The following is a 21,527-nucleotide window of genomic DNA, read 5'->3' on the forward strand; positions in this document are numbered from 1 at the left end:
CTTAAAGTGCTGGGGCACCATCCCCTCCTGTAGAGAAGCATTAATCACCACCAGAGTCCACCCACCTGTCACCTCCTGGGCAGCTTTCACAAGCCAGGAGGGACATGGGTCTAAAACACAGGCACATACTCTCTAGGATCAGCGAGTGAGGTGCAATATAGCAAGCCATCTCTCAGATATAGTGCCAACTACTAATTGAGTTAACCAAGGTGCATCCTCTCCTCATTAGTTGTTCCATTATTATCTCAGTGCAATTGTGGGGATTTAAATAAAGACTTTGAAATTGACAAACAATGCCCTATGTATAGGCTGACTCTGTAAACTCCTTAGAGAGGGCTGTAAAGCATTGTGAAGTCTAAGTGCTATTACTATCACTATGATACAATATACCAGGAACATTTTTCTTTCTTTTTTTATTATGTGTATGTACCCTTAGTTGCATGTTGATTGGGAAATTATATGAATTGATTGATTGAATAAAGTAAACTTCCTGTCCTATTTAGAGGATCTTTTCTTTAGAGACACATAGTATATTTCAGCTGTTTTACAATAATTTAAAATCAAATTGTTGGCCACACTCCTGGGGGTGGGGGGGGGCTATTAGGAATGATAGTCACCTAACAGTTGGGTTGGCAATATATAAACCAGGATAGTCATTTTAATACTGTTGTAATCTTTAAGAGAATGCTGTAATTGTGATTGGCTGAGGTTCCTCCGACAGCCATAAGATGGAGCCAGAAACCTGGTTTGTTCTCTTCTTGTATTTCCTTATTGCCTTTTGCCTGATCAACGTTCTGCTTGGATTGCTGTGAGTCTTGCAAACTGTCAGCAAACTCCATTTACTGAACTTTGTTTATGATACTGGACTTCGTTTTTGGATTATTCCTGGACTGATTGTATTGAATACTACCTGCTTTAACCGTGTATGTTTTGGACTGTTTGTTGGACTTTGTTTACCCGTTTACTGGAAGTAAAACCTACATTTTACTATTCAGTGTATCTGTATGCTGGTCGTGTGTTATTCAACACCACTCTTACTACGTTTCCCTGAGTGCACTCATTCTCCTAACGGGGAATACCTCAACACTGGTTATGGGCCCAGTTCATACCAGACTCAGATAACTGAGAGTTAGTGTGAATACGCAGTACCATATATAGACAGCTGTTTATTGTTTAATCGTGTGTTACTGTCCTGGTAAAGATGGCACAAGACCCGTCAACAAGTCTATCACTGATAACCCGGTTGGATGGAACAAACTATGTTTCCTGGTCTATGAAGTGTCTACTTCTGCATAGGGAAGGGTTATGGGCTGCAGTTCAGGATCCACCGGATGTAAATGCTTGGGATCCAAATGATGAGGATGGTGCCAAAAAGTTAGCTGACTTTAAACAGAACAATGAACAAGCTCTTTGTATAATTGGACTAACACTGAGTGACCAGCAGCTCGTCCATATTCGTAGAGAAGAGTCTGCTGCTAGGGGTTGGGAGAATTTGAAGAGGATTTATGTTCGTGACAGTGTAGGTGCACACATACATCTTACACGTAAACTGTTTAGAGCACCTCTTCTGAGAGGTGGAGATATGTTAGCTCATTTGAACTTTATGAAAAGAACTTTTCAAGAGTTACATGAAAAGGAACTGATTTTTTCAGAGCTGTTTACATCATTCTTTCCTCACTGGATGAAAGTTATGATGATTACGTATCTTCACTGGAAGTCCTGACCAGAAATGAACTGACATTGACTGACATAACCAGACGATTATTAGAAGAGGCAAGAAGAAGGCTGGATAGAGACCAACTGAGAGAGAAACAACCACAAGAAGAGGATTTGTGTTCAACTTCCTATTCTGTTAGGAAATGTTTTTCTTGTGGGGCTAGGGGACATATAGCTAGATTCTATAAGAAGGGAAAACGACAGAAAACTGGTAATCACCAGAAGCCTAAGAAGAATGTTAATTTAGCTATGTCTAGCAATTCAATTGTAAACCATGATTTGTGGGTAGTTGATAGTGAAACATCACAGTGCATTACTAAAAATAGAGAGAGGTTTGTAGAGATGTCTATGAGTAAGCAACATGTATCATTGGCAAACGGATGGAAGATGAAAGCATCTGGTGAAGTTACTGGATATTGTTCATGTGTAAATGAGCATTTAACTATGTTATATGTACCTAAACTGAAATTTAATTTGTTATCAGTAAGGACTTTAGTTAAAATTGGTTATGTAGTAACCTTTAGGGGAGATAACTGTATAATAGAAAAAGAGGGTAAAAGTGTTACTGCTACTTTAGAGAATGATTTATATGTGATACATGATGACCAATTGCAGATGGCTAACTCGGTTTATAACAATGTTAAGCCACATGACGAATGTATACATTTACTGCATAGACGTCTGGGGCACTAATTTCAAAATGCTGAAACAAACTGTCGAATTGTCAGAGGGAGTAAAATTAAAACCCTGTAGCAAGTACTTAAATTGTAATGCCTGTAATCAGGAGAAAAGCAAGGTTACTCCAGCAAACAGACTGAATGGGTTTAAGATCAAAGAACCTTTAGAGGTTGTTTTTGCTGACATAATTGGTGCTAAGAAACCCGGTTTGGGAGTGCCTTCTATGTTTTGAGTATAATGGATCATTACTCATGGTATGGTTTCTGCTATCTAATGAAAAACAAAACAGAAACGTTCCAACATTTCTTTAACTGGCTAAGATTTGCTGAGAGAAAAATGAGACATCAGGTAATTAGCTACAGATAACAGGACTGAGTTTATTAATAATAGATTCCAAACTATGTTGAAATTGGCTGGTATCGAGCATAAGCGTTCTGCACCTTACTGGCCACAACATGACTCATTTATAGAATGAAGAGGGCAAAAGTTACAAGCCATGGCTCACACTATGTTATCTGATTCAGATTTGCCTGAAACACTGTGGGGTGAAGCCATAATGTGTAGCAACCAACTGTTAAACAATGTGGTGAACACAACAACTGGTGAAGTGCCATTCACTCATTGGCATGGCAGAAAACCAAATTTAAGTTATATACAGCTCCAGCATGGGTGCATATTCCCTCACAAGTAAGATTAAAAGGGCATCCTAGAACTAGGAAATTATTTTTCGTAGGTTACGAGGCCAACCATAGATCGTTTAGATTTTGGGATCCAGGCACAGCTAATATTTACTGTAGCGCTAGTGCTAAATTTCTTGAGCACGTTGGGTGGCATAAACTAGAACAGGAATCCAACAATGATGTTGTTATCGACACCCAAGTAGTCCCTAATGATGAGATAGTGAAACCATCAATAGCCATTAAAGAGGAAGAACAGGCACAGGAGGTAGAAAAACAGGAGCAGGTGGACAGGAGAGTCCACCAGTAAGCCCTGAGTTGCCTAGACGTTCAACCTGTGTAACACAACCACCAAACAGATATCAGGCTAATATAGTATGCCAAGTAAATATAGTTCCTACTAAATATAATGAACTGAAACTGTATCCTGCTAAGGATCAGGCTGCTTGGCAGGAAGCAATGGATAAGGAACTGAAATCCTTACAAAGTTTGGAGGTATATGAAAATGTCAGGTTACCACCAGGTGAGCATGCCATAGGGTGTAAGTGGATTTATAAAATTAAGACAGGTGTGGATGGGACTGTTACCTATAAAGCCAGGTTAGTCGCACAAGGGTTCGATCAGTCAGCCAACGACTACAACGAGGTGTTTGCACCTAGTCTGAAGGCTACCACATTACGAGCAGCATTAGTGTGGGCAGCTAAGAAGAAATACATAATAAACCATTTAGATGTGGAGATGGCATATCTTCATGCACCGTTGCAACATACTATATATTTAAAGAAGCCTTTGGGGATACAAACTGATAAAAACACACCGATCTATGATATCTGAATGTGAGACAATGTGTCCAAAGTAAAATGATTACACTGGAGTATTGCATGTCAGAGAACAACATTGCAGATCATTTTACAAAAGCCCAAGGCACTGTAAAACATAAGGCTTGCTGTGAGGAATAAGGACTTAAACTGTAAGGTTTTATATACTGTCCTACCCAAAGGAGAGAACGTTAGGAATGATAGTCACCTAACAGTTGGGTTGGCAATATATAAACCAGGATAGTCATTTTAATACTGTTGTATCTTTAAGAGAATGCTATAATTGTGATTGGTTGAGGTTCCTCCGACGGCCATAAGATGGAGCCAGAAACCTGGTTTGTTCTCTTCTTGCATTTTCTTCTTGCCTTTTGCCTGACTGTCGTTCTGCTTGGATTGCTGTGAGTCTTGCAAACTGTCAGCAAACTCCATTTACTGAACTTTGTTTATGATACTGGACTTCATTTTTGGATTATCCCTGGACTGATTGTATTGAATACTACCTGCTTTAACTATGTATGATTTGGACTGTTTGTTGGACTTTGTTTACTGGAAGTAAAACCTACATTTTACTATTCAGTGTATCTGTATGCTGGTCGTGTGTTATTCAACACCACTCTCACTACGTTTCCCTGAGTGCACTCATTCTCCTAACAGGGAATACCTCAACAGGGGCAATTAAATCTAAGCATCATTAATACTAAACCAGAAAGAGCTTATGAAAGCCATTTAAGAATTAAGATGTGTTCTTGATGTAGTCCTGTGATAGGATACAGAGTTGCTAAAGGCTGAAATAAGACCATGGCTAAGTCTTTTTCAATACTAGCTAAATATTCAACCTCTTATCTTGCTAGGCAAGCTATATTTCTCTAAAACAACATATTGGAGGCAGACTTCAGAAATTGGCAAAAATTGACCAAGTTTCAGTGTTGCTGAAACTTGGACGAAACCTGATTGTGGTACACTACTTACTTACTTAAAGAATCCTTAATACAGTATTGTGCAAATTAAAGTCTGTATTAACCAGCTGTGTAAATGGATCAGCATATAGTTAATATATTCTGTAAGGCCTTTAACATTACTGCGCTTTGACATCTTGCAATCAGTGCATTGGAGGGGAAGTTTTTTTAAAAAAAACTTTATGCAGAAAATATTTGCCCTCTGTGTCTGGGAGCAGTGAATCATTGACCCTCTTTTGTGGTTTCTATAGAGATCCTCATAATGACTTGCTAATACCCCTCATTAGGCCAGTCCCACACAAACAGATAAATTTTATGTGAAATTCCTTTGGGTAGGCAAAAGCAGCTGTTTAAATTTTCACCAAGTTCGCATGTGTAGCTCTCAGAACTAACATTGAATATTTATGGCTGTTATCTCATTTTATTATTTTTTACAATTGTTATATGCTCGGTGAAGTGCAGTAAAGCTCTTCATTCATTCATTCCTTTATTCATTCATTCATCCATTTAATCACTCTACTTATTTGATACTCCCCTTCTTCTAAGAAGCCTGACAGCATGAATTCCCCCAATCCTCTGCATTTTATTCACCAAGGCTAGAAAGTCAATTTGATGGTTGAAAACCAAGAATTCCAATTTGATTCTCCTCTAACATCCCAACCAATCATTTCCTCATCATGGTTTTGAACAAGTAGCAGAAAAATTAAATGTTCAGACAATAATTCAGACAAATGTTCAGACAAGAAACCCTAAATAGCAATACTTTCCCCTACTTAGGAAAATAGCTGAATCATGTTGTGTGTGTCTAAAAGATAATATTCGAACAACCTGCTACTGCTATTTATCTGTCTCTTGGCTTTTAGTTATTTCTGCCTGTTTCCTATGGGATCCCACCCCTCAATTTGGTCCCTGATCTCTCTGTCCAACCATCAATTCTTCTTTAAGGGAGACTAGAATACCACAATCACTTTTCCCCCTTTTTAAAAAAAGGATAGTCCACTGGTCAACCCAGAAAGTACAAAGCTTTGAAACTGACCCCCCCACCTTGCCTGACTTAATGTGTGTAACCAAAAGGACCTAGATTTTGTATTTCAGTAGACTTCCAGCCAAGTATTGATTCCTCACTTCATCTCCTTAGACAGCTTCCAGTTTCCACATCAATCCTTACAGTTGAATCCTTTTAACTGTAGTTCTTCAAAACTGATTCAACAATTGCACTCAGCTACACAATAATCTAGATGACCATTCAAAGGCTGTCAAGTGATTAAAAAGATCAACAACAAGAACCCTCAATTTTTTTGCTGTCAGCTAGGGTTACGTTGAACAATCATCTGGTGGATCCATAGTTCCCAAGGTTTTTTTAAAAAGTTCATCCTGTCTGTATACAACATGAAAGTAAAAGAGAAAAAAACAGTGCATGAAGTGTTTCATGTATATCAGTTAAAGGAGCCTTTCAATGAGCTGAATGATATTGGACAAGGCTGGAATTTCAGCTCAGAAAACTACAAATATCTCTTTGTATGTTGCACATCATATCAGCCCAATGCAGACCTCTTCCAGTTGCACAGGAGGCCATGCTGTACAACCAGCAAGATATCGAGTGCTATACAGATTTCTGCTAGTTTTAGGATAGGGTGAAAGGATAGCAAAGCAACACGCCTATGGTGTTATCAGCCAGCTAACCTAAAGATCAAAAAATGGCTGGAATTACAGAAGCTTTTTAATATTCATGTTCTCTTGATACCATGCAGTTTTTGGAACTTGGTAAAAAAATATTCTGCTATGTACAGTAAATGTAAGCAGCAAAATAGGGACTGAAAATAATAAAAAGCTTATTAACTTCTGTTATTTCCCTCCTTTTCTCTTCTAAATCTTCACCACTAAAATTCCCAAGTTAGTAATATTTGATCATGTCACCTTTAAAATATATATATATATATATATATATAATTAAACTTAAATTGTTTAAGTTAGCCTGTAAGTCATTTTGTAATTGATGGACTTTAGCCCATCGGTTCTGCTTTGTGATTTCTTTCCTATGTCTATTAATTCAAATCAAATGTATTATTGGCATATAATATTGAGGAAAATCAAAACAAAATAGTATCACAAATTTCATATAAAGTTAATACAAAGAATCTTATATAAATATCATAAAGTATACATTTATCTATAAATATCAGTAATAATATTATACAAGATTAGAAAATCAAAAGTCATTGGCCCATATATTTAAGTGAAATACATCCCTTAAATTTCAATGCAATGTTTCTTAGTACATTTACAGGGTGCCAATTTTTTTAATAATATAAATCATAGATCATTATTATTATTGTCATGTCTAAGAACATTTATTTTTTATTTTAATTACCTAAATTATTGTAACTTAAATCATAGTTTTGTAACATGAGCTACTCAAGCGTTCTAAGAATGGGTTATTTGCTTCTTTTTCTTTTTCTTTTTTTCTTTTCTTTTTTCTTTTTACAATTCCCAATATACGATGTATCTTCAGGCTATCTTTGTCCGGTTTGAAGAGAAATCTTATTCCCAGCAATAAATAATATGCACAAAGAGAGAAATTCATTCTTTGATAACAAAAATAATTAAATAGAAAGAGCAGGTTAAAGATCAGCATTCATTTTTCAAATTAAATTTAAAAGCCTGCTCTAGTTACCTCAAAGATTGGCAAGTTTTACAAATAACATCACTGAGCCTTTTGGAGAGAAACAGACTGCATTTGAATGAAGTCATTAGGCAATACATTTATTTTGAAGCCAATTAACCTTTTGTCAGAGATGTCAGAGCCATAATGGTTTCAGCCATGGAGGTCAGCCTCTAACAGGGGCATGTATGACAGCGATTACGCTGTCTGACATATGCTGCAGCCTGGGAGTGAAGCGCTGGAATGAGAATCTGCCTTCGTTAGTATTCTGCTCTGCATTTCAAAGGAGCAGGCAATCTTGACCTATCCATTTAGGTAATTAAAGCTTCCATTTGGAACTGTCCTGCAGGAAGGTGAAATTGGTGGGGTGGTGGGGGAGTGGGGGGAGAAGAGAGAGATAAATGGCTGCTGCTGCTCACTGTATCCAGCCACTTCCATCACTTGATGGACTGCCTGGAATAGACTGGGTTGCCAGGTCCTCATAAAAATAGAGATGAATTGAACAGGAGACAGTTCTCTAAGGCAAAGCAATTCTGTCAACTTCCTTTTTGCAGCATATAATTTGATTGTTCACCAAGGTAGATGGCTGACTCAGGAGGCTGGTCTCTGACTTGTTTCCCCCCCTGTCTTCTATTTGCTAAGAAATTACTTCACTTTATTTACTTATAAGCCAACAGTTTGGGCAATGACATTTGTCACTTCAATAAGTGCAGCTGCCAGTCACAGCTGTGCCCTGACCTACCTTCCAGGCTATTTTGTTTCCTCTTGTATCATGCTCAAGGGCAATTGGGAAGTCTCCTCGTTCGTAAAACTTGCGAAATGCTGTGGGCTTTGTTGGTCTTTCTTTAAATGCTCCTGCAGCTGGAGGTCCTTTCACCTAAAACGTTAAAGAAAAATCTTTATGCAAAAATTGGTGCATATCAGGAAATAAATGAAATAAATGATTTCATTGAGACTATGACATCAGAGTGCTTCATATTTCAGTTTAAAGCACTGTTATCGATGTTCACCATGGAATATTTAACATATTTAATACCTGGTGGAAATTGTCATGGCCCATGTACACTAGCTAGGCAAGATGAAAGAAGACATACAGATTCACAGATTTAAAGATATGGTTGGGATAAATCAAAATCTTAGAAATGATGGTGCAATTTCCAAAATTTATTTATAATGCTGGCTGGGAAATCCTGGGAGTTGAATCCCTACAGCTTAAAGTTGCCATGTTTGAAAATCACTCATTTATAATGAGTTAATATAGCCCAAATTCTTTGAATTATTTAAATTACTTCTTTCTGGGTTTCTCTTCAGTGAATTTAGTGGCTATTTATAAGTTTGCTAACTTGCTGATTATGTCTATTCTCTTTTCCATATCTTCCTCAGCTTTTCCACAATCGCTCACAGAAACATTATGTTAAGGAAGTTACAGTATTTTAAATTTAGACAGCTTAAGATTTGAGGATATTTAATGTTTTATAGCAAAATGGAAGCTTATTGTCGCTATGGTTTTCCCTTGTTGTAAAGGTAACTTATTTAAAATATGTATTATATAACAGAGAAAAGATCTTTTTATAAATGGTAGATATCACTATATTTAAGTTTGTTAAATATAGGATGAAAATGATTTGCTTTCAACTCAACCATATTCAATTTTGTCTCATTCTCTTAACTATGCTGTCAAATTGAATTATGTGCAGCTCCCACAGTACAATGGAGGTGCTAGTAGAAATGTTCTGGTTTGAAGAATTCACACAAACAAAGAATGCTAACGAATTTGTTCCCCAACCAAGTATCCACTGGTATCTAATCATAAGAAAATAAAGTCCACACAATTATAATAAAATCAATTTAAGACATATGTAGTATCATATACTATTAGTTTGCTTATAAGGGGATGTTAATTTATAATAGCAAAAGACACAGCTGGAGGATAAGAACAAATATACTAAGTTATAGTTTATTTTTTGGATGACATAACTATGGCTTTAACATTAAGGTTTCATTAAGGAGGAAAAAAAGAGAAGGGGTTAGGAAAATCTGGTTTCCAGGAGTTATTTTGCATCTAAAAATTCTATGGAATTATAATGACTTAGCAATGTAATATGGATCAATTCATTTTGATGGGAATCAAAAATAAGGAATAAGACTGGAAATTTTTCATGCTGTCACCCAATGTCATGGGTTTTTCTGTAATTTATTGCTTGTTTATATGGAAGAGCAGTATAAGGTTACACATTAGGATTACATCTATTGAAGAATTACTTCAATATTTTTGTTTTAGTTTAGAATCTATTGTCAAAAACAATATTTATGACTCATATGGCCTTCTTCAGCTTAATAGTCTCCAAATATATCCAACAGATACCAAGTTGGGGAAAGATGTGTTAATTTCTTGTCTTAATTGAATTAATTATTGCTGAACACATTGATGTTTGCTTCTACATGGACAATTATATTATTGCATTATAATACTAAAACAAACTGCAATTGTAATTCAAAATTAAATTGATAATGACACCAGAAAACAGCCAAAAACTATACCAGTGCCAGAGTTTGACTTTCCTTCCTTTAATGGAAAATTTTCCTCTTTATTTCATTTAATCTATTTAATACATGACAAAATCTGGAGACAACTTAAATCTGTTTTTATCACAGTTATTGTTAATAAAGTTTGGTTGTTCATCATAACCCACTTGAAAGTAATTATAGCCAAGACTACAAATTTCTGTGAATTCATTTCAAAGCAAGTCTCACTGAATATATCCGTACTTACCATAAAATAAACATGCTTAGAAATGGAAAGCATCTCCACAGAAATCAAGTTGGTCACAAGTACATTTCTTTTGTTTCATTAGTTAGGAAGCCCAGACCTACACATGTTAATGCAGTAATAATCCCACCAACATATTCTTGCATAAGGGTATAAGCATGTACACAATGATGGACACAACTGGACTTCAGATGAAAGCTGCAGAAATACATGATTAACTCAATGTGCTGAGGCTTGAAATTTTTAAATACTGGTCTCCCAAGCCATATGACAAATTGTATTTAAATTGAAAAAGGCTTTTAGAATAAGTTTGCAAGATAGATAGCAGTTTGTTGTGCAAAGCAAAAATAATATATATGCGTGTCTACTCTTGATGTCTGAAAAATTGTTTGGGATTATGGCTGACACTTCCAAGCATGTTATAAAGTATAAACAGAGCAGTTTATAGTTAAGTTGTTCAGTTTGCAGAAAGTCACGGCTAAGAAAGAGCGTGACTTGATTCTTTTGTGAATCATCACAATAAGAAAATATAAATTATAATGCTATTCCGTTTAATGCAAATTAGATCTATTGGAAATTAGTGTTTCTTCCAGAATCTCTGAAAATCCCACACAAATTACAGAAGTGAAATGAATGCAAAGAACAAGCAGAAACTCATTTAATTCTTATTTCTACTGTACAATTAAATCTAATGGGTTGATTTTCAAGTGTTACTTCAAAAAAGTACCTGAGCCGCTTTGAATGGATGACTAAGATAGCTTTAGAAACAGAAGAGAAGGGGAAGACATGAGAGACCTATGCAGGTCCTACAAAGAGTTTTGGATGAATGTTTTATGATGTAAGAGTTTCACGAAATTTGAAAGATTTAGACCTGAACTGTTCTTACATAGTTACCATAGACCTTCCTGCTTTTTCTGACCAATCCACGACTATTAAAATTTGCTTTAATATATTGATTGGTTAGTAGACCAAGAAGTCTGCTATGTTTTCTTTTAGATACAAATTTCTTACCTAGCAAATTTCGTATCTAAAACTAACCGAACAGATACGTGTCTGTGTAAGGATATAGTCTACAATTGTAGATAATATCCCTACATGTAGGTTAACCAAAGGGAGTAATTCCTAATATTTCAAAAGCATTACAGCAAGAGAGAGAGGTACTTTCTTGAGCACTTATGATGGAAAAAAAATAGCAAACCCTGACTGACTTTTTCAGAATAATGGGTGGCTAATATTGGTTAAAAGGTGGTAATGAAGCTAATATTGAAATAACACAGGTAAAACACTGTTCTTGCTGCAGGGAAAGGGAACCGGGCTGAACACTCGGACTTTCTCCAGCAATTTCAGTATATTTCTTGTTGAGTGAGTGCTTGGGCTTTCCCTCTCTTCTCAGATTAAATCCACATTGACACAGTCTCCATTCCATCATCAGTGAAGCAATGGTATGCCTCCAATCCTGTTATAATATGAGTATATCAGCAGCAGATGGCTACTGATAGCAAAATATTTTGTGTGCTCAACATTTTGATGAGAGTACATGGATAATTATAGATTTCTTATCAAATGTTACTCTACCTAACATTTATTTTCAGTGTAACTTTATTTCTATCTTTTCCCCTCGAATATTTCAAATAGTTTATGTCACCAGGAAAATGCTTAGCAGAGTGTTTTCAACAAAGAGAGCAATCAATCACATTTCAAAACTTAATACTGCCTATTGTTTCATAGCATTCTTTAAGCCCTGAAAAGGCTGTTCAGTCTGATTGTCTGATGTGTAAGTACTGAGCTTCTATCAAAGAACCGCCTGAGGCCAAATTTAGCAAACCGTTCAGACTATTCATATTTGTAGAAGTTTCTATTCATGAATCAACATTTCATTTGCTTTTGCTGGCTTTACTATTAAAGTCAATTATTTTCTTTTTCTCCATCTGGAATCCTTTAATTGTGTAACAGTTAATTGTCTTTTCAAGATCAATCTCCTTTGATTAATTACACAGAATAGAACAGCATAAATGATTAATGTGGAATTCATACAAAAAGAAAAGAAAAAGTGATGTATCTTTAGAAAGCATAATTTTATTAGTCATATTTTTTCAAAACAAAGTTATTATTTAGTAAAACTGCATTAAACCTAAACCATGAATCTAATCATTATTCACTCGTACAATTGATTTATCCTAAAATTAATTTGCATTGGACTGCAGGAATATTATGATGTAAAGCTTGCAAAGCAAAACAAAAACAAGCAAAAATATTCATGTTAAAAGAGGGGGGGAGGAATAAGGGTTGGTTGGTTCCCACTGACTTGATTAACACCAGATTTGTATCTGTCAACTCAAAATAAGCCCAATGAATATAACATTTCATGTACATGGTTTACTATAAGGGTCTTCAAACTTGGCAAGTTTAAGACTTGTGGACTTCACCTCCGAGAATTCCTGATCTAAAATGACTGGAGGTGGAATTCTGGGAGTTGAAGTCCATAAGTCTTAAAGCTGTCAAGTTTTAAGGCCCCTGGTTTACTGGATTATAGCCTGAGTAACCTGTTCTCTCTGATCTTATTATAATGAAATACAATATGTAATTGTGATAATCCCAGAAATGGATAAATACTTATAATTCTATGTAATTAAACAGCACACAGGTCATTCTATAAAAAAAAGGTATAGAAAATGAACTGTATGAAATTTTACTGTGTACTTTCCTTAATAATACTGGACTACACTGATATATCTTAAAGTAATATTGTTGATACTGTTAATATTATGAATGAATGAAAAATGATACCATTTAAAGACTGCCAAATGAAACAGTACTTTTCTTACTCATGAAACAAAACCAAGCATAGGTTTTAGCCAGTGGTGGGATTCAAAACTTTTTGCTACCAGTTCTGTGGGCTTGGCTTGGTGGGTGCGGCTTGGTCAGCGTGGCAGCGGAAGGAAACTGCAAAATCCCCATTCCCTCCCCACCCCACTAACCTGCTTTCCAGCTCCGTTCTCCTATGCAGGGCAGCAAAAGACCCAGCCGATCAGCTGGAACTAGGAGGCAGAGAATAGATGCGGGGAGGGCCAGTCAGAGGTGGTATTTGCAGGTTCTCCAAACTACTCAAAATTTCCGCAACTGGTTCTCCAGAACTGGTCAGAACCTGCTGAATACCACTTCTGGTTTTAGCTGATTTAAGCTTGTAAAACATGCACTCACACAAGCCTATTGAACAGAACTAATCTTAGCCCAAGCAGCTCTTTGAAGAAGAAAGAATATAGCATTTGGGGCAACCAAAAGGACTCATCAGGAGTAGGGACTGATTCAAAGGCAACTACCCGTTTCTATATTCGAAAGAATATAATAGATGAGGGCATAATATTTATATGCAGAATAAGGCAATACAATATATTTCAGAAGAGGTGCTATAAAACTTATAAGAACATGTATGAAGTACTCCTCTGAAACTTATTGATGCATGAACATATCATTTTCAAATATTGTGTGGCTACTGCAGGAAGACATACACAGATTAAAGGAATGATAGAACCCCTTCATGTAAACATTATTGCTAAAATAGGTCATTTTCATTGCCTGTTTTTCTTTTGGGATTAAGATTAAGGAATGAAACCTATTATTCCACCTTTTTTCCCTGTTCTCTTTCTACTCTCTCTGCTTGTACTTGTTCTCATTTCTAAATTATATATATTTTTTTCCTGTCTGCACAATGTAGGATTTATTAGGCTATCACAATGTCTATATTACATCAGTAATGTCATTGAAAATTCTGAAGGGCACCACTCCATTGAGAATTGCAAATTAAAGTTTCTAGGACAAATTATTTTACAATCACAGAAATGTATATACATTTCAAAGCAAGGGAAACATTTACATGAAATGAAAGCATTACTATGAATATAACTGAAGAGAAACCATTTTCAGTATGAACTTTTTAAATCCAAAAGTTACAGTATTTTTCAGATACTGCAGGGGTGAGTGGAGAAAATATTTTATTCAGTTTAGATAACATTTATAACATCTCTAGTAAAAAAAGAGTTTAAAAATACTTTCCAGAGATACATTTAAAGCAGTTTAAGGGAAGCTAGGCACACCAAGACATTCTGTTGTTTCAGTTAAAGCAATTAATCCCCTTGCCACTCTTAGCAAAGATGCTGCTAGTGATTTAGGCTATTCAACAGAAAACTCTACCACTGGTTACATCCCATCCCAGTCTATCATTAAAAATATCTATTTATTTTTTTAATGATTTCATTAAAATTTTCTCTTTCATGATTTTTAAAATCACTTTCCTTGGCAGGCTGCTTCTTCTGCCTGCTTAAGATATGGTAGGATTAACTGTAATGGAATTGGAAATACAGTTATGCAAGAACCCGTTTGTTGCATATAAAAACCTGGAACATCCAAATAGTATTACCAATATTAAAAAAACCATGGTCACTGGGGAAGGCTTGATTTTCAACACAGCATCCATTTCTCCACTGTGTACCCCAACCAGTTTCTAATCACATTTTGTCTAAACAATTGCTTAGAAAATTATCCCTTCTCCCCCACATATATCTTTTATTTAACATGAAATTATTTCTTTGACCATTGGAATTCCAGCTGTTTAAAACAATCTGGACACCCCCCCCCCCCGGGAGATAGGTTAGAAGATCCTGTCAGTGTAAATTATGATAGTTTGGCCAAGCATTTTTTGGATAGAATTGTTTATGTCTTTTCCAGGTTAGAAGCCAGTTGGAAGAATCTATTGAGATGACAGAAGTTATATCACACGGTGTTATTTGGAGGATTTTCAGCCAGTGAGTCCCAAGGAAGTAGACAACCTTGTCTGCAATCTTAACTGTGCCAATTGTGAACTAGATTCCTGTCCTGTTTCTGTTACCAAATAGCCAAGAAGAAGACTGGTTCTATGTCACAGGCAATCCAGGTTTGTGAAAATGGGAACTACTATAAGTGCTTAAAAGAGACATTGGTTCACCCATATCTCAAGAAGCCATATTTGGATCCAACAACCTTCTCTTCTAAGATCACTTACTAGCTACTGTCAACCACAATAACTTTCTAGACTGCCTTTGTGAATGGGGAGTTGGAGATACAATTCTGATCCTTATGTTGATTCTGGTCCTTATGTTGATATGTGTATTGCTCTTTTCCAGCCCAGCAGGGTTAGATCACAGATTTTTTTAGATTCAGTAGTGAGGGAGGAAGGGGACAATCAGCTCTAGTGATCAGTAGGTCGACATATGTCTCAGTCAACCTAATGCTCTGTTAAATCTAGCAATTAAGGCTAGAAACATTTGCTGTACATACAAAGTTAGAAAGGGAATAAAGGGATTCTTAACATGTGTTAATTTCCTCTATAAACTTCAACTACATAAAAGAGAAAGTGTTTGTTTCTAGACTTCAGAGTAAAACAGCTTCTTTTGTCAAACAAAGCCTTGAGATTTTCTCCCTGTCAGATGATTGCAGTTCACATCTTTCACACAATGAACATTTAATGTGAGCACCCAATATTCTTTTTAACTGCTCAATCTTTAAAATATGACATTGACACATCATAAAATTCTTCACAGAATTCAAGCTTCAACACAATGAAGGATTTTTTTTCTTAGAAATGCAATGATATATCTTTTCACTCACTTTTCTACTACCTGTGAGGTGTAAGCTTTATAAGAGCTATGCACCCTTCAAAAAAATGATTTTGATGAAGCACTTTGAATCTTATGCAAATGAAGCTCCTTTTTACTGTCAATTAACACAAGCCCACTTGATCTGCTGCTTTAAAAATATATATACTCATTAATGTTAGTGCAACTTTTGAAGTGTTATAGCAGACAGATAACTGCAAAAAATAGGCAAATCTATATTGATATAAAAGAAACTACGTGAACAAAGTAATGATCAAGACTAAAGTATTTAATGTGCCTTTCTGTAATTAAAAAAAAATGGATTGCTATATTTGTCAATATAATAGTAACACAAATGGTAACTGAATAGTAAATAAATTAGATACAAAAAATTCTGCACTGGGATATCTGCAGGGGGGGTTGTGGGTTTTGTGGGGGTTTGGAAAGGGAGGGGGGGGGGGGGGGGGGGGTGGGTGGTTTTTTTTTTTTTCCCCCTTACACCTTTTTGGGGAGGGGGGGGTTAATAGTAGATGGTTTGTTTTGTTTTGGGGTTGGGACTACAGAGTCGTGATGCTAGGGAAGAATGATATACTTGTGAGTCCTTGTGACTTAGAGTCCTAGCCCAGGCTAAAAGGGAAAGAGTAGAGGTATAAATTATGTTTGAGGATGTTTCAGAATCTGTTTCCTTGTATTGATATATTTATTGCTGGAATTCTAAGGTTTTCTGAAGCTACCATAAAACCAGTTTAAAAACAAATAAGCCATTGACATCTGGAAATAATATGACTCAAACAGGCCTTCAACTTTTACATAAAACACCATTGTGTGACTTGTAGACCTCTCACTGAGTAACTTAACCACAAAGTCCTTCTCCTGTTCTCTTTTAATCTAATACATTTTAATACATCTCTCCTTTTTACACAACATTCTGACTAGTCAGCTCTTGAGCCCCATAAGTACATATTTAAATATTACATATTCAATCTCCAAGGGGGGGTTAAATCTATTTTACTGACTTCTTTATCCTAATAATAAAATAATTAGTTGTGAGGATTTCTTGCATAGAAAGAGAACAATTGGATATTGGCCAAATAAAAGACAGATTAAAAACCAGGCCTCCTTCCTGAAAGGGAGACTCATTGTATACAGTAGTGTGGCTAGGGGAAAAGATGCACAAAAATAAATTGAACATTGATTTCACTATATAAAGAACTTGCTTTTGATACACAGCATTCCTTGAATTAGCTCATCATGCCTTCTTTGCTTTCCTGTAATAAAACTCCTTATCAGAAATTACTGGATTGTGGTATGCCTGTTTAATTAATAACAGTTTAGCCTGCTGAGCAAACATCCAGCAAGCTCATTAAACAATTCTCCTTTCTCATCCTTAGGATACTTGGGTATAATTTGTGTCTCTTTTTTGACATGATCATGAAACCGAAGCTGGAAGTCTCTCCTATTTATATACAGAAATGCATTTCTTCCAGATCTTTAATTATTTTTTTTATTTTATTTGTTTTGTCAATTGCTTACAAGATAATAGGCATAAGTAAAAACATAGTTATGAATACATGGATACATATAAGAAAAATAAAAGAAACAATAGGACAGGGACGGTAGGCACGTTGGTGTGCTTATGCATGCCCCCATCTTGCAAATGAAAGTTATCCTGTGGGATAAGCATCCAGTATCAAAACTTCTGCCCTGCATTTCTTGATCAAACAACATTCTAGGATCTTTGAAAAGGCTGATCCATGATGATAGTTATAATTCCTTTTTTGCCTCTTACTTTTGTAAAATCGCATGGAAGGACAACATGAACCATGGGCAAAGTTTTCTGAAGTCAACTCACTATGTGTTATTCAACTGAGTTAATACTGAATAGAGAGTGGAAAAGAAACTCCATACTCCATTAGAGTTTTATGAGAAACTGAATTTTCTTTCACTTGCATTTTGAGCATTTTTACAGTACTCCAACAAATCCATTACTTTGAAAGAACTTGGGAATGTATCATTTGAAGGTCAAACCAATAGCTGCTTCATAAAAGCCGGATAATTTTTGTTATGTTATATTAACAGAGCTCAGGGGTATGATTTGATTAGAACATCAGCTGCTGGCCTCAGTGTACAAGATGCCAGAAAATGTGATTTGTGCCACCTGTATTGTTAACAAAAGTTACAGTGATTTACCCACTGCTAAGACAACAAAATACATGAGTGTTAATTAATTTTTGTTGCTGTTGATTTGCAGAATCGTCTTCTACTAGGTTTATTCCTTGTTTCTCTTCCCCTTGTACTACTTTCATTGAGTTTGATGGCTTTTGGAATGCTCCTCTAGATACTTTCCTCTGTCTGAAACTTTTACTTCTGGGTCTAAATACTAATGACTGGAGAGATGAGACTATTATTATGAATAAGCGTTGGCTCTTACATTCTAATTTCCCCATGACTTTTTCCCCCTCAGTAGAAGGCTTTCATCTAATGAAGACTTTCCAACAGTTTAAGGTCCAGAACCCATGTGCTTCTCTGGTGATAAATAGTCTCTGACCTATTTATCACCTATAGCATTATGCTTATAATTTTTGCTAGAGTATATTTTGAAGTGGTAAAATGAATAAAAGCATGCACGGCTTTCCATATTTTGAGTGAAATTCTATTATCTCATAAACTACATTTTCTTCATAATAAATTGTACTTCAAATCTTTCCAGAAGATCATATTCTTAAAAATCTTCCTAATTCAATCTGAATGAAAAGTCCCAATGCAATTGAAAATAATACTCCTTAAGGCTAAATCATATCGCTTTTAGTACTATTAATTCATGGTTCTGTAATAGTAAATACTAGAAAACAAAAGCTTCAAAGTAAATTGATCTGTTAAAAAATGTTTGCTATTTTGAGGCCATAATGGCTCATTAAAATAAAGATAGCACCATAAGATCAAAGCTTTATTAGGACTCACCAGAAAAAATGTTCTTTTTTAGGTAAGAAACAAAACTGTGATGGATTGCGTTGCAGGAAGAGAAATTAGTGATATAGTAGAAAAGACCCTATCTGAATCAGGATGCAATTTCAGAAAGGTAAAAGGTTTCCTAATCACTGATAAAATCACTGTACGGCTTATGTAAAATAAACTGTTTTTTATAAACCTGTTCTGAACCAACATAACCTGTTCTGAACCAACCCACATAGACTAAAATTCAAAGACTAAAAAAAGAAATTAACAATATGGGCAAACAAATTACAGAAGACTAATCTTGTTAAGCACTCATGGGCACACTAATAAATATTTTTGGAAATGTTGAATTGTTTTACTTCTTTGCAATTCTATACATAAATGAAAGCACTGTGACCTGTTGTGACCATTGAAGCTATTTTTTATGTAAAGATCATAGAAAGAATATTGCCGTAATCATAGTAAAAATTCCAATTAAGTTATATGTCACAATTACTCTCTGCTCATTTTGTTCTGTATTATTTATGTTGTTAATTTGCTTTTGTGTTCTGTCTGGTATTTGGTAGGACTTAACATTCTGAGAAAGCAATATATTATGGGTCTCTAAGGCAGAGCTATGTAACAGTCAAATAGCCCATCACAAAAAAAAAGAATGCTCCTTTCATTTTTGTTTAATCATGTTTGCATAATTAAATAGCAACATATTATATGATTAAGTAATCACATAATCATATATAAGATTTGATCAACATAAATGGCTCTGTTCAATAGGATGTGCAGTTTCAGATAGGTGCTATTTTTTAAGAGTGCTTTGTTCCAAGGCCCTTTCAAAGTATTTCAAAAGAAGAAAGCAGGCCCCCAAATAATGGAGTAATATGACCACACTGTTCTGCTCTAACTGATAAATGAGATGTATGTCAAAAGCCTCATTCATCCATATGTGGTGATCAATCAAGGGACATTAGTCTCACTTTGATATGAGGAATCAAACCACCTCTCCAAAGCAGAGATGGGATGCTATCATATTTTAGCTTGTTTAATATTGCTGATTTTACAATTACAATTGTCATATTGGACTTTTTTACTGTCTTACTGACAATATACCCCATCCTGAGATCTACCGCAAAAGATATATAAAAAATAAAGTCTCACCAAGTGGAGTTCAACTCCTGTCTCATCTTTTAGATTTTCTTGTCAGAAATACAGAAGCTGCCTTATTTAAAAGTTTTATGATTTTCAAATCCAGTTTAGAACCCTGGGATTTTCTCATTCAAGTGCTTACTAGGTCTGACCCTGCTTAGCTATTTTTATGATGAATAATATTCGGTACGTGCTGCCTGTAACACCAAAACTAAAAGGTATAAGCACATTCAAGAAAAAGCATAAATACGAGATTCCTATTAATAACAGGATAGATATCAGACTACTCAGAGGCTTTAAATAGAAAAGGTATTGCATCCAGTAATTTATAGCAGCACAGAATGAAATCATGATTTAATAAAAGAAATAGGTTTATATGGCTTTTACACATTGTAATATAATCACCACTAGAAATTAGTACCTCAGAATCTTATAAAATGCATCAATATGCTTTGATCACTCAAACAAAGGAGATCACTGAAGAAATCTGCTGACACAAGGAAACATTGCCTAGTATTTTGTAGCTTTTGGAACAGATAATAAAATAGAAATATAAAGTAGTTCACTAGGGCTAATAAAATTGCTCATTTTTTTTAACATCTGGAAGTATCAGAAGTAATACAGATGAAGGACCAGTCAAAGATTAACCAAATATAAATCTTTTCTTATTGTTATCCTACTTTAAAAAAGGAGGGAGGAGGATCATATACATTTTTCTTCATAAACTTTCCTATTACAATCTACAAAAGAATAGCCTTTAATAATTTAAAACACAAAAGAAACAATAAATTAAAATGAAGTGAATGAAATGAAATGAAATGAAATACAAGTAGTCCTCGCTTAATTACCACAATGGGAACCAGCAACTCTGTGGCAAAGCGACAGAGTCGTTAAGTGAGACATCATGTGTCTCACTTCTGGCACAGCAAATTATCTGCATACATTAAATAAGACATCATGAGACCAGAACAGATTTACAGTCACATTTCTGCTATGGTTGTTAAGCGAATCACCCATGGTTGTTAAATGAGATATCATATGAATGCAACTTGTTATTTTATTGCCAGCTTCTCCATTGTCTCTGCTAATTGGAAGCTGGCAGTGAAGCACCAGAATCTCAGTCTTGTGATTGCAGGATGCTGCAGTATTTTAAAGTATGAGGACACAGTTATTTTTTTCAGCACTGTTGTGTATCTTGAATGGTAATTAAACAGGGAATTGTTAAGCGATACTATATGTATTAACTACTGTATAAGCCTACGGCATGCTTGCATGGCAATTAATTTTATTTAATTCAACCAAATTTATTTCCAAATACACTTAGGACTAATGTAGGATTAATTTCCATCTCAGGAGTCACCTAATGTTGAATAAAACAGTCTGCTAAAGGAGATGATGTATTTTCCTGTGCTATGTACTATGGCACTTGTGGGCTGATATGAAGAAGCCAAGCTGATTTCCTTTTCAAAAATAATATGTATTAAGGTCTAATAGCATTAACCAATTCTATCTCTGTTTTCTTCAA

The 21,527-nt window shown here is 35.3% G+C and overlaps 1 protein-coding gene across 2 annotated transcripts in view; it reads right to left on the reverse strand.

Annotated features, from left to right (window-relative positions):
• The window catches only part of PACRG (parkin coregulated), a 276,390-nt gene that overhangs the window by 234,584 nt on the left and 20,279 nt on the right, over positions 1 to 21,527 (reverse strand). For both annotated transcript variants that reach the window (XM_026675239.2, XM_026675238.2), the window contains exon 2: positions 8,250 to 8,384. In XM_026675239.2, the coding sequence (XP_026531024.1) occupies positions 8,250 to 8,384 (135 nt within the window). The remainder of the gene's footprint in view (positions 1 to 8,249; positions 8,385 to 21,527) is intronic.

The sequence above is a fragment of the Notechis scutatus genome, chromosome 1 (assembly GCF_049901735.1).
Source record: "Notechis scutatus isolate UNSWTSFEM ecotype Mainland chromosome 1, rNotScu1.2, whole genome shotgun sequence".
NCBI lineage: Eukaryota > Metazoa > Chordata > Lepidosauria > Squamata > Elapidae > Notechis > Notechis scutatus.